Source organism: Natrix helvetica (genome assembly GCF_964273705.1).
Source record: "Natrix helvetica genome assembly, chromosome: 1".
NCBI classification, from domain to species: Eukaryota; Metazoa; Chordata; class Lepidosauria; order Squamata; family Natricidae; genus Natrix; species Natrix helvetica.
Window position 1 is genome coordinate 232,484,117 of NC_138548.1, and position 13,045 is coordinate 232,497,161.

The window sequence follows — 13,045 nt, forward strand, 5'->3', positions numbered from 1 at the left end:
TTCTCCCCTTCCTGAAAAACAGTAATATGACTTTTTAAATAAATTAAGATAACTATTGTCCACTGCTGGTGTTATACAGGCATACCAAAGTGTGCCCCCAGCCTCCATTGCATTCTAGACCAATTACAGATTCTGGATGGTCTTCAGGGGCAGCTCCACGAAGAACATATTGCAACATCCAGGAGGAAGTGACTATGGCATGCATAGGCCCTCCCAATCTAAAAACTGCAAGTGGCACATAAGCTGTGCAATGGCTCTCTAGTTGCCACTTGCTCCTCAAGCAAAAGCTATAAGTTCAGGAGAATTCCAAATTGCATACAAATTACAAGTGGGGAAATGCAATTCCCACCCTAAAGCCAATGGTGGATAACTGCCAGTTCTGGGATCAGAGGGGTCACAAACCCGTAGACACCTGGTCTTGCTAAGGTTGAGCCTGTTCTTCCCTGTCCAGACCTCTTCAGCCTCCAGACACTAAGACAGAACTTTGACAGCATTAACTGCTCAGCTCAAAATGAGCCTCTATTCAGTTAGAAAAAGTCACTGATAAGCCTTTAAGGGAATGTCAGTAAGCCCTCTCTAAAGCAAACAAATGCACTCTTTCACTTTGTATTTGACATTTATTCCAGTTCTCCTGGCACTATTTAAAAACAAAATTAACCTCCTTCTCAACCGCTCAAATATATCCAAGAATATTTTTAATATATTGTAAGTCATAGCAATTCACATTATTGGAGCTGAACAGTGCTCCAGCCATTATTATATTAATACTCCTGGTTAGATTTGAGGCAGAGAAGCTAATACTATGCCTCTCAATTCTCCAACAAATTCCACTGTTCTCCTCCGAAATGAAGCCAAGAGAAATAAAAGTGTATATATATAAAAATATACAGTAAAAGAAAGCAAAACACCATGCTCATTATTAATTTATTTTCATAGCACGAAGTATTCATGTTCTTTTCATGCAAAAGACTGAATACACATTTAATTTTATCTAATTCCCATAATTTCTTTGTCATGCTTCATATAATTTGTACTTAAATATATGTCATTAATCACATAATCACTTTGTTCTCTTGTTCGATCTGCAAAATAAACTGTCAAGATGTGGGTTAAACTATGCAGTGCAAGGACAAAAGGGTTGCCTAAGAAAATTTAGCTTCCAGAATATCAAAATTCCTAACAGCAAGCAGACATAAATGTCACTGTTTTGCATGGGATAAAAGGCTGCTAGGATTTTACCAAGTTATATAGTGTAATGCAAAACATAAATGGAAAGAGAGCGAGGGAGGGAGGAAGGGAGAGAGGAAGAGTCAAAACTGAAAATAAGCCACAAAAAAAGTCTTATTGTATGAGAATCAAAAAAGAGTTATGGCCAAGATCTAAAGGCCCAAACAGATCAGAGGATCTAAGTGGTAAATGGGCTGGTTCTTGACTATATCTTCTATCAGTAACAATCCTTTGGATTCCAGTCTATGAGAGTACATAAGATCGATCTATGTCTGTCTGTCTGTAAAGATAAAGGTTCCCCTCGCACATATGTGCTAGTTGTTCCCGACTCTAGGGGGCAGTGCTCATTTCTGTTTCAAAGCCAAAGAGTCAACGCTGTCCAAAGATGTCTCCGTGGTCAAGTGGCCGGCATGACTAAATGCTGAAGGCGCATGAAACATTTTTACCTTCCCACCAAAGGTGGTTCCTATTTTTCTACTTGTATTTTTATGTACTTTTGAACTGCTAGGTTGGCAGAAGCTGGGACAAGTAACGGGAGCTCATTCACTCACAAGGTACTAGGGCCGTGATGGCGAACCTATGGCACGCGTGCCACAAGTGGCACGCGGAGCCATTTGTCAGGGCACGCAAGGCGCTGTCCTTTTAGCTGGCAAGCACGCATGCGCGCGCTGGCCAGCTGAGATCACCTTTTTCAAAGCTATTTTTCGCCTTCTCCAGGCTCCAGAGGCTTTATAGGAGCCTGGGGAGGGCGAAAAGAGCTTCCCCCGCCCCCCCCCCCAGAGGCTTCAAGGACCGTCTGGAGGCTTCCCTGAAGCCTTCGGAGCGCTTGGAACCACCCTCCGAGCAAACCGGAGTGACATCCGGGTTGCTCGGAGGGTCGTTTTGAGTGTTCCGAAGGCTTCAGGGACCGTCTGGACGGTGGAGGGAGGGGGGACTCTATAGCCTTCCTGCCATGCGTCCCGCACAGGAATCCGTCCTCTCGGGGCTTTGCGCGGGCGTCACAAGGATTAAGCCGAAAGGGGGGGATGGGGAATGTGAGGGGGGCTTTGTTGTCCTCCTTCTCCTTCTCCTCCTTTCCCCCTCCGGCTTGAACGCGGCGCCGGGACCCGGCAGGCAGCGAACGAATCGGAGCCTGCCGACTGGAGGAAGAGGGTGAGAGGCGGGTCCTGTGAACAGCAGCAGCAGCGGCGGCAATGGTCGTAACTCGGTGGCGGGCCGCCCCGGCTGGGAGACAAAGGAGGGGAAAGGCGGCAGGCAGCCGAGTTGCGACTATTGAGCGCGGCGCGGCGGCGCCTGAGGCGGCTGCGTGGCCTACCTGGCGCGGCGCGGCTAAAGGAGGAGGAGGAGGCGAGGGCGGCGCGGCCGAGGCCTGACGGACTTCCCTTCGGCCGAGCCCATCCTGGCGGTGGCGGTGGCAGCGATGTGAAGGCCGGGCCCTGGCAAGCGCGCAGAGGCTGGGTGGAGCGGCGCAAGGACGCCGGGCCCGAGGCGCCGTGCAGCGGAGGCGATCCGGACCCGGGCGATGGAGACACACGTCTCGTGCCTGTTCAGGGACCGTCCCGAGGCTTCCCTGAAGCCTTCAGAGCGCTTGGAACGACCATCCGAGCAACCCGGAAGTCACTTCCGGGTTGCTCGGAGGGTGGTTTTGAGCGTTCCAAGGGCTTCAGGGAAGCCTCCGGACGTTCCCTGAAGCCTCCGGAGGGCCTCCGGAGGGCCTCCGGGGGCTGGGGGAGGCTCTTTTCACCCTCCCCAGGCTCCTATAAAGCCTCTGGAGCCTGGGGAGGGCGAAAAAAGCATGCAAAAATGGGCGCGTTGTGCGCGCATGCGCACTGGGGGGCGTGTTGCATTATGGGTGCGGCACACCCACACATGACCCCCCGCGCTCCCCCCACTTGTGGCACGCGAGCCAAAAAAGGTTCGCCATCGCTGCACTAGGGATTCGAACTGCCAACCTTTCTGATCGACAAGCTCAGTGTCTTAGCCACTGAGCCACCGCGTCCCTATATATCAATATATCGATGGATAGATAGATATGTATAGTTCTACTTTACAAGGCCTGCATGATCATTCCTATTATTTAAACCTTCACCAACAGAAAAAATTAAGTTTCTTTTAGAAAGATTACAACAACTGTACTCACTTACAGATTTTCAAACCCACTAGCATAGTTCCAGTGTACTGAAATATACCTTGCCCTTAAATCAGGCCTTTTCTGCACAGCGATAATGCAAGCAGGTACGGAAATGGGGAAGACAGTGACCAAATGAAACTGATGCTAGTGTTCAAATTTACAAATGTAAAGAAAAGGCCAAGGGACATGATGAACAGTTATTGTATACTTGTATGAGTTTTTCCAAGCTGACAATATTTTGAACCTTTAGAATCATCCACTCACATGTCCAGAGTGATCTTTAAATGCCTAACATGGTATGAAGACATCACTTCAAGAATCTTGCCCTTTTAGCTGCAGTGTTTCAGATAAATTCATAACATTGCAACTCAATCGTTTCTATAGGCTGGCTGTTAAATACAAATAAAATATGAAAGAAAGAATGAAGAAGGGGAAGAAGCATTTTGCAGCCCCAGTAGGAGTACTTCAGCACGCAGGGCCAACTTCGGTTTCCCTCTTATTTTAACATGCATCTAAGGTAGCTATCAAATCCGCCATCCTGGGCCCAACATTTGGGAAGCCAGACTCTGCCTGTCACAAGCCAGGACAAAGGGTGAGTGATGGAGGAGTAACACCTCCTTAAAAAACCTTGGTCCAGCTGGTAGCACCTCATAAAGGCTCCTTTCCAGGGTTACAGGAGAAGACGGTCAACAGTTTTGAAGGCGGAAGAGGGCTTTACACCCCAATGGCAAATAAAGTGGCAGAACCATGACCTAGGAGAATGGAAACTCTGATTACAAACCTCCACTGCCTTGTGGCTATATCCACTACTGGAAAAGGCTTCAGGAGTCAACCTCAAGGCAAAATCCTAAGCCTGAGTCCCGGAAGCCGTTTGTAACTGTGTATAACCACGTTCTGGTAACTCCTGCAACGCAGCTGGAACCAATCGTATCGACTCTGCTGTTCCATTGGACTATTTCAGGGACGTGGAGAGGAGGGATCTGCTGCTTGGGTAACAGTCTATCCTCCATATTAATCTACCCAGGCCTCGTGCTGGAGAGGACACTCTTTCCAGAGCAAGATACCATAGTCTTTGGAGACTGAAGAATGCCAATGATGAGGGTAGCTATCCCATTCTGACACCATCCAGACATGCTAATACATTCTGCTCTTTCTTGCTCAACTGCCCTTTGCGCAGCCTTTTACCACCTCCATTTTCCAAATAGAAGTAGAGATGGAAAACAACCCTGTCTTAATCAGCCAAATAACAGAGGTCTCACTGGACAAAATATCCCAAAATAAGCAAGGAAATTATGTAGCCACTGCAGAAGATTTGATATAAACCTCTCCTGGGAAAGATGTAATTTTCATCACTTAAATCGCCATTAGGTAAATTTGATTTAACTACTCTTGGAGAAAATACACATGTCCTCCTTTCTCGGAATTATAATTCCTTTTTAAAAAAAAATACTGATTATTTTAAAGATTAAATTTTACTTAAAACTTGGGAGCAATGATTGGACCATATTCTGTAATACCAAAGCAGAAATTTACGTCTCAAGTCATTATGAGGAAAATCATTGATAAACAGAGCATATTATTGGGATTGAAAATGCAAGAAATGTTTCAACAGCTGTGACGAAAAGAGTTGGTGAATGGATCAGTTCCTTGAAACTCATCTCTGGGTCAAGGAGAAGGCTAAGATTATCCACAGCTACAATAACTCTGAATTATTTAACACCTACTTCTAAATTTCTTGCAATGTTTACAGAATTTTTAGGGAGCATGAAAACTGTACTTAAATTCCATTTCTTAAAATAGCTTCAAATCATTTTTTCTCTGTCCTGAGTAGCAAAGTATAGCAACAAAATTCTATTTTCTCTAGGAAAAATTGATTGATTGCCCTTCTACCAGAGGTGGTATTCAGCAGGTTCTGACCAGTTCTGGAGAACCGGTAGCAGAAATTTTGAGTAGTTCGGAAGAACTGGTAAATACCACCTCTGACTGGCCCCGCCCCCATCTATTCTCTGCCTCCCGAATCCCAGCTGATCAAGAGGAAATGGGGATTTTGCAGTAACCTTCCCCTGGAGTGGGGAGGGAATGGAGATTTTACAGTATCCTTCCCCTACCAAGCGGACCAAGCAACACCCACCAAGCCATGCCACACCCACCAAGCCACGCCCACAGAACCAGTAGTAAAAAAGTTTGATTCCCACCACTGCCTTCTACTCAAAGCATTTTGACATTTACAAATTACAAAGGCACTGCCATAAGAATCAGCAATGTGCACAATACCTTCCAATACTAGCCCAGACAGTGCTTTGTGGGAATTGTAGTCCAATTGTATTGGACTACAATTCCCACAAAGCACTGTCTGGGCTAGTAGTCCCAAACATTTTAAAAAATGTTAGCTTGTCCATTTTGGTCTTCAAGTACTGTGGGCATTCTTTTTCATAGGTCTCGCTATACATTTTACACAATTTCTCTTTCAGTCCTTATTCCTCTATCTCTAGGATAGCGAATGAAAACTTACCTCACTGTTGTAAAGGTTACAGAAATAATATAACTGAAATGCTTTGGACACTGTAAGTGCTGGATAAATGTTTGATATGCTTGGTTTTATAAGTCAACTATCTCTTGCTTGTTGCTATTTCAAGTAATATCACCTCACACTGACCTCATCTTACCATTTCATGCTGCCTTCGCTACAGCTGCAAGTTTATGTGTGTTTCCAAGAAGGAAACCTTCTGGACAATTTGACAACAAGGAAAAAACTTGTCAGTAACTATTACATTATAACAGGGCTGTAATGAAAACCAGTAGTTCTTCAGCTACAAGCAAAGTTGAAGGATAGGATGGCTGGATTTTTCATGTAGAATCTTCCATGCATTCAATTCAATTTCTCTGTTTATCAGGCCACATATCTCCCCCCTCCTTCTCTCTCATTAACAGTTAGTGACACATAATCACTACTGAATTTATTTTGACTTGTCCCCTTTAAATGGCTGGTGTGATTTCAATAAATAGGATTTTCATTTGAAAATATTTACTTTTGCTTGGAAATCTCTTGGAGCTGCCTAAATATGGCAAGAAATGGCACGGTTTATGGGGGAAATTACACGGAAGAGTCTGGATTCTTGTTGTGTTAGATAGATGATAGATAGATAGATAGATAGATAGATAGATAGATAGATAGATAGATAGATGATAGATAGATAGATAGATAGATAGATAGATAGATAGATAGATAGATAGATAAATTAATTCCTTACAAGGCTCAGTTAGAGCATAAAATCCCTTTCTGAAGATCCTCTAACAATACAGGAAGAGTATTCATAAATAACCCACTCTTCCCTACTTTCAAAGGAAATATCCCATTAGTAGAGTTTTGCTTATAATTTAGATTCCAAGCCAAGACATCCATAACATTTCTTCTAACTAAATTCACAAATCACCTATAATGATTCTATTCCCTTCCCTGGTACACATTAGTTAAATATATGTAATAAAGAATGCATGACATAAATCAGGGGTAAAATCCACTTACCTTTGCTACCGGTTCGGTAGCAATGTGAGCGCCCGCACATTCGCCACCTCCACGCATGCACAGGACCTTCTGCACATGCGCAGTATCAAAATGACATCCGGGCGGCTGTGCAGAGACTGCTACCAAGTGCACCTGGCTAGCAAGTAAGCGAACGGTGAGGTAAGCGAACAGCAAGAGAAGAGGAATCCACTGTGCCACATTATTTAGATTAGCTAGAAAGCAGGAGAGCCTGCTTTCTAGCTAATATAAATCGCGTGGCACAGCTGATTGTTGGAAATAACTGTTTGCCCGAACCGGTAGCATTTTTTTTACTACCAGTTCAGGCGAACAGCTGGCATCTTTGCTACCGGTTTGGGCGAACTGGTTCAAACCAGTAGCATATCACCCCTGACATAAATCAAACCACCAACATTTTAAACTATATGTGCCCACCTTACCCAAATTTGTCAGTGGTATCAATAAAATAATTCATGCAAAAGTAGGTTATATATTGACAATTAAGCATTTATAAGTTGCGCATATGTGTAAGATTGACAGTTTGTTCGTATTTCAGTTGTATATCACTGAAAGGGGGCAATCAATTGCCAAAGCAATTTAGTCAATTGCCAGTTGTATAATTAAATTAAGTAGTCCCTTAACTGATTATCCAAGTTCAGAATGTAGCACTACAGCTTCTAGCATCATTTTTCTACTTAATGGCCATACAGATATCTTGAATGCCAAAGCTTCCTAAGAGAATCAGGGGATTTAAAAACCCAACCTATCAAAAAAACAACAACAACCCATCAGATTGTCAAAAACTGTTCCAGAAAGAGGCTGTGTTGCTGGGAGGAAAAATAGAAAATCTTGAGACAAGGGACACTATAAGATGCAAAATTAGAGCATTTATTGTCAATTCCTTCACTAGAATTGTTAGATACTAGCTTCAGTTATAGTGGTTTCCACCAATGTCCTCTGTTCTGGCGGGAACAGAGGTTTAATCTAATTGGTCGAAGGGTCTGACAGTTCCCTATAAAAGGGCTGCTGTCAGACTCAACCTTCGCTGGATTGTACATACTTGTTCTGTTACAATAAAGAGCTGTTGTTACCTTTGGCCTGAGTGTGCCTTTCCATTACTAGATCTAACAAGAATAGAGCCTCAAATTGAACACAGCTGTTGACCAAATTGGCCTTAGACTTCTGCAAATTCTCCAACACACCTGGCTGTCTCAGAAAAAAGTCCCAGCCCTAATTCAAGTAAGTTAATGCAGAACTATTAGGAGCAGGCAAAGGAGCAAGTATAAAGACAATAAATCACTATGGTAGCTTGGCTTTGATGCTGGATGTTTGCTTATATTGTGCCAATAGCTTCCTGAAGCACAGACTCCAATGGAGTTGTTTCCTATGTTTGAGATCAGATGCCTCCAGAGTATAAAGGCCATGTTTACAGATTTAATATTTATAATCCAAATATTCAAAGTGGCTGAAGACCATGACAATGAAGTAATGAATAAACGTGCCCAACCAGGGGCAGGCTGCTAGGGGTTTGTAGGGGTTCAGGAGAACCTCTAGCTAAGATTCTGTGCAGTTCAGATAACCCCCAAATCCCACTCTGGCTGGCCTCGCCCACCCCACCCCTCCCAGGAGTCCCAACACCAGAGGTGGGTTGTTCCCGGTTCAGCCCGGATCTGCTGAACTGGTAGTGGTGGCAGTGAGAGGCTTTGCCCACCCACCTGGATGACACTCGCACACGCTCGCACAAGCAAACCACTAGCGCCGGAATTTGAAACCCACCTATACCCCACGTGGCCCGTTTTGGTTGTGCAGGGCGCGCACAGAGGCTCAGGGAGGGTGAAAAATGGGCCTACCAGAAGTTCGGGAAGGATGGAAATAGGCCTGTTTCCAGCCTCCAGAGGGCCTCTGGAGCCTGGGGAGGCCGTTTTCACCCTCCTGGAGGCTCAAGGAAAGTCTCTGGAGTCCGAGGAAGGCACAAACGCCCCGCCCCCCCGCCATGGTGCAGGAGGACGAGTAGGCCATGCCCACGCCCACCCAGCAACTGGACAGAGAACCCCTTGCTAAAAATTTTGACGCCCATCCCTTTGCCCAATTGCATGCTTTCATTAGAAAGTTTGTATGGAAGAATCTCCCTCTTGGAAATCATTTTACTTATTTGATTTATTAAATTTATATACCACGTTTCATTCAAAGTGCTCAAGAGGCATACTTGCATACACGTGCACATACGTATCATTTTTTCTTACCACAATAACAACGCTGAAGTGAGAAAGTGTAGCTAGCGCAAAGAGAACCAGTGAGTCAATAGCTGAGCTACTGCAGAACATTAGCTCTCTAATGGATCATGAATATCTGTACTCAGAACAAGACGTAAAACCTAGAACTTGTATAACGCTTGAAATGAATTCATACCAATTCTGACAAACTGCTCCAAAGAGAATGTATAGTAGCCCTTGACTTACGACCACAATTGAGACCAACATTTCTGTTGCTAAGCAAGACAATTGTTAAATGAATTTTGCCCCATTTTACAACCTTTCTTTCCACAGTGAATCATTGTAGTTAAGTTAGTGAGACAGCGTTAATAGGGAATCTGGCTTCCCTATTGACTTTGCTTGTCAGAAGGTCACAAAAGGTCATCACATGACCTTGGAATACTGCAACCGTCATAAATATGTGTCAGTTGCCAAGCATCTGAATTTTGATCAACTGACCATGGGGATGCTGCAATGGTTGTAAGTGTGAAAAATGGTCATAAGTCACTTTTTTCAGCACTGTTGGAACTTCGAGTGGTCACTAAATAAATTTTGATCACATGACCATGGAGATGCCCATGGCCGTAAGTGTGGAAAACTTATACGTGACTCATAAGTCACTTTTTCAGTGCCTCTGTAACTTTGAACAGTCACCAAATGAATGTTTTAAGTTGAGGACTATCCGTATCTCCTTCTCAGAGAGGGTAATACGACCAGGAGGTTATTTAAGGCTGCAAAGGAACTATTTGAACTAGGAACATTCCAGTTCTCACAGTGGCACCACATTTCTCTAACATTTAATACAAGGAAAACCATCTCCTTTGTTAGGGTGACAAGATTCAACAATATATTGCTAGCTATCAGCTGTAAGAGGCTGTAATTTAACGCTCTTTTCCTTTTCAGTATCTCTTTAAAATCAGAGTTCAAATCTCCCGGCTCAAATTTCAAAACCATTAAATATAGGTTTTGTGGCGTGGCAGTTATGACCCCAGCAAGGGTTCATGCCAACAATCTTTATCTAGTCGATAATCAGATCAGACAATCACAGGGCAAGGGCTTTTTAAAAAATGACTTGTAGGTACCACGTAGCAATTTTCAGCTGCTACAATCAGTTGCTCTCTGACAAGATGAAATTATCAGACTAAATGCTGCTTCATTCATCTAGCTAATAACAAATGGTTTCCATGGTAAATCACTAACTTATACAATCAACATTCAATAGCAATATTAAACCATAAACAGGAAGAATATTGCTTAGAGATATTAATAGTACATTAGTGCTCCATAGCCATCTCAGGGAAAGGATACCCATGATAAAATTACAGGCATCAGGAAAGAGGCCAAGGCACATATTTCAAATTTCTAGATTTGATCCATAAAATCTCCAGGCAAGAGAAAATGAAGTAAGCCTTCTGTCCAAGTCCTTTGAGGGCTATTGAGGTCTGGCACAGATCAAACTGGGGTAGATGAATTTATAGTCTGATGTGTGGCAACACAGTTCATATATTCATATTCAAATCATATGCTTCACCTTTGTTGAGTACATTAAAGGACTCGTATTACAGAAACAGATTTCTCCTCCATCCCCGCTGCAAGCAACAAACACTGCTTTGAAACAGAGTTTATTTTCTCTTTCACTATGCCACAAAATAAACAAACTGTATAAATCAATGGTCAAAGGTCCCAATGAATATAAAACTGATGCCGATTAATAACAGAGGGAAAAGGTAGAAGGGAGTATTAAAGGAAACCCAACCGAGAGTGAAACCACTTTTCAAAACACCCACACAGAGACAGCAGCTCCCGACAAGAGAAATGTTCTCTACCAAAATAAACCACAAAGATTCTTTTCATGAAAAATTAAAGAGTTCTCTATATGCAGATTACATGACATTTAATTTTAGGAAACTCTGCTGAAATGAACCTCTTTTGTGCATGATTCACAGTTCATGAGATAAATGATTAAACAATAGACATCCTTTTAGATAATTTAATATCCTCCTTTTAACATGCTTAATTCCTTCTTGAGATATGGTTCATATATTACCTAGATTTAATTATTAAAACAGAAACAGAAATCATTATAAAATCATTTGTATCTTACCTTGGCATTGAAACCCTTGTTTTCCAAACCCCCTGCAAGGAGAAAGAGAAAAAAAGAAAAGACTTAGAAATATATTTTGATATTAAATTAATAAGAATCTACAATATGTTTAAACTTATTTTCAGAGCAAAATGAAGCTGTTAAGATCTCTTTTCAACTAAAAACAGGAATTTATTTTCAAATTCCTATATTCAGTTTTGAAGAAAATCTCTTAAGTATTGCACAATGATATAATATATCAATGTAGTGTGGAAACATTGTGATGTGCTACGCTTAATATGAGAAATAATGCAAGCCGTCTTATATTTGATACTGTATGTAATAGTAGTTTAACATTTACTCTACTAACATTTACTAACATTATCTCTATTAAAATTCTGCCACAGGAGAAAATATATTTAAAACTGGGCTACAATTTATTCAAATGAAATCCATGTTTCCTTGGAAGGCATTTCTTGATTTTTTTAAAAAAACCAAGTAATATTATTTTGACAATGTAATGATTCATATCACTCTGTTAGGATTCCTTTTGATGGTATGATAATTAATGATTAAACTATCTTTGCAGCTTTTAAAGTCCAAAGTACAGCACTGTCATATTTGTCTATTGAATGATAATGTGTCTCATTCAGACTCTGATAACCTGGCATTCTCTAGATAAATTAGACTCCAATCCCCCTAGACAGCGATGGCGAACCTTTTTTGGCTCACGTGCCATAAGTGGGATGAGTGCAGGGGGGTCGTGTGTGGGCATGCCACACCCATAATGCAATGCGCGACCCCCCCGTGCGCATGCATGCAATACAGGCGCGACCCCCATTTTTTGCATGCTTTTTTCGCCCTCCCCAGGCTCCAGAGGCTTTATAGGAGCCTGGGGAGGGCGAAACAGCCTTCCCCGCCCCTCCAGAGGCTTCAGGGACCTTCAGGAGACTTCCCTGAAGCCTTCGGAGCAGTCAAAATGACCCTCTGAGCAAACCGGAAGTAACCTCTGGTTTGCTCAGAGGGTTGTTGTGACTGTTCCTGAACTTCCGGTTTGCCCATAGGGCTGGTTTTTTGAGCTCCGGAGGCTTTAGGGAAGCTCATGAAGCCTCCGGAGGTCCTCCAGGGAGGGAGGCTCTTTTTGTGCACGCATGCACACTGGCTAGCTGACAAGGCAGCAGCTTGCGTGCCCTGACAAATGCTCTGTGTGCCACCTGTGGCACGCGTACCATAGGTTTGCCATCCCGGCCCTAGGATCTGATCCTTGTTCAGAATTAGAGAGGCTATAGGACCTCTAAAGTGACTTCCGGTTTGTCCGTAGGTCTGTTTTTCGCCCTCCAGAGCCTTCAGGGAAGCTCCTGAGGCCTCTGGAGGACATCCGGGGGAGGGGGAGGCTGTTTTTGCCCTCTCCAGGCTCCTAGAAAGCCTATGGAGTCTGGGGAGGGTGAAAAAGCTGTGCCAAAAGCGAGGGGGTGGGTGTCGCTGGTCACGCGCATAGCAGTATGGGTGTGGCACGCCTGCGCATGATCCCCCTGTGCTCCCCCACTTTTGGCACAGGAGACAAAAAAGGTTCGCCATCACTGCTATAGGTCAATATATATGGAAGACAGTGCACAGCTTTTCTATGGAAGCTGAATATGAGATCCCTAAGCCAAGATATTCAATTACTGGCAATTTTCCTATAATCGTATCCATCTTCCCTCCTCAGGGAGACATTATTTTTCATACCAGACCTATTCTTTATATTCAAAAATATAAAAAGCACTTGTAGACACTAAGATATGATTAGCAGTTACCTTTGTAAGAATTTGCTGTATCATGCATTATTA

The 13,045-nt window shown here is 43.2% G+C and overlaps 1 protein-coding gene across 1 annotated transcript in view; it reads right to left on the reverse strand.

The window, feature by feature from the left end:
• The window catches only part of PRKCA (protein kinase C alpha), a 209,195-nt gene that overhangs the window by 180,870 nt on the left and 15,280 nt on the right, over positions 1 to 13,045 (reverse strand). The window contains exon 2 of the mRNA XM_081934404.1: positions 11,238 to 11,269. Within this exon, the coding sequence (XP_081790530.1) occupies positions 11,238 to 11,269 (32 nt within the window). The remainder of the gene's footprint in view (positions 1 to 11,237; positions 11,270 to 13,045) is intronic.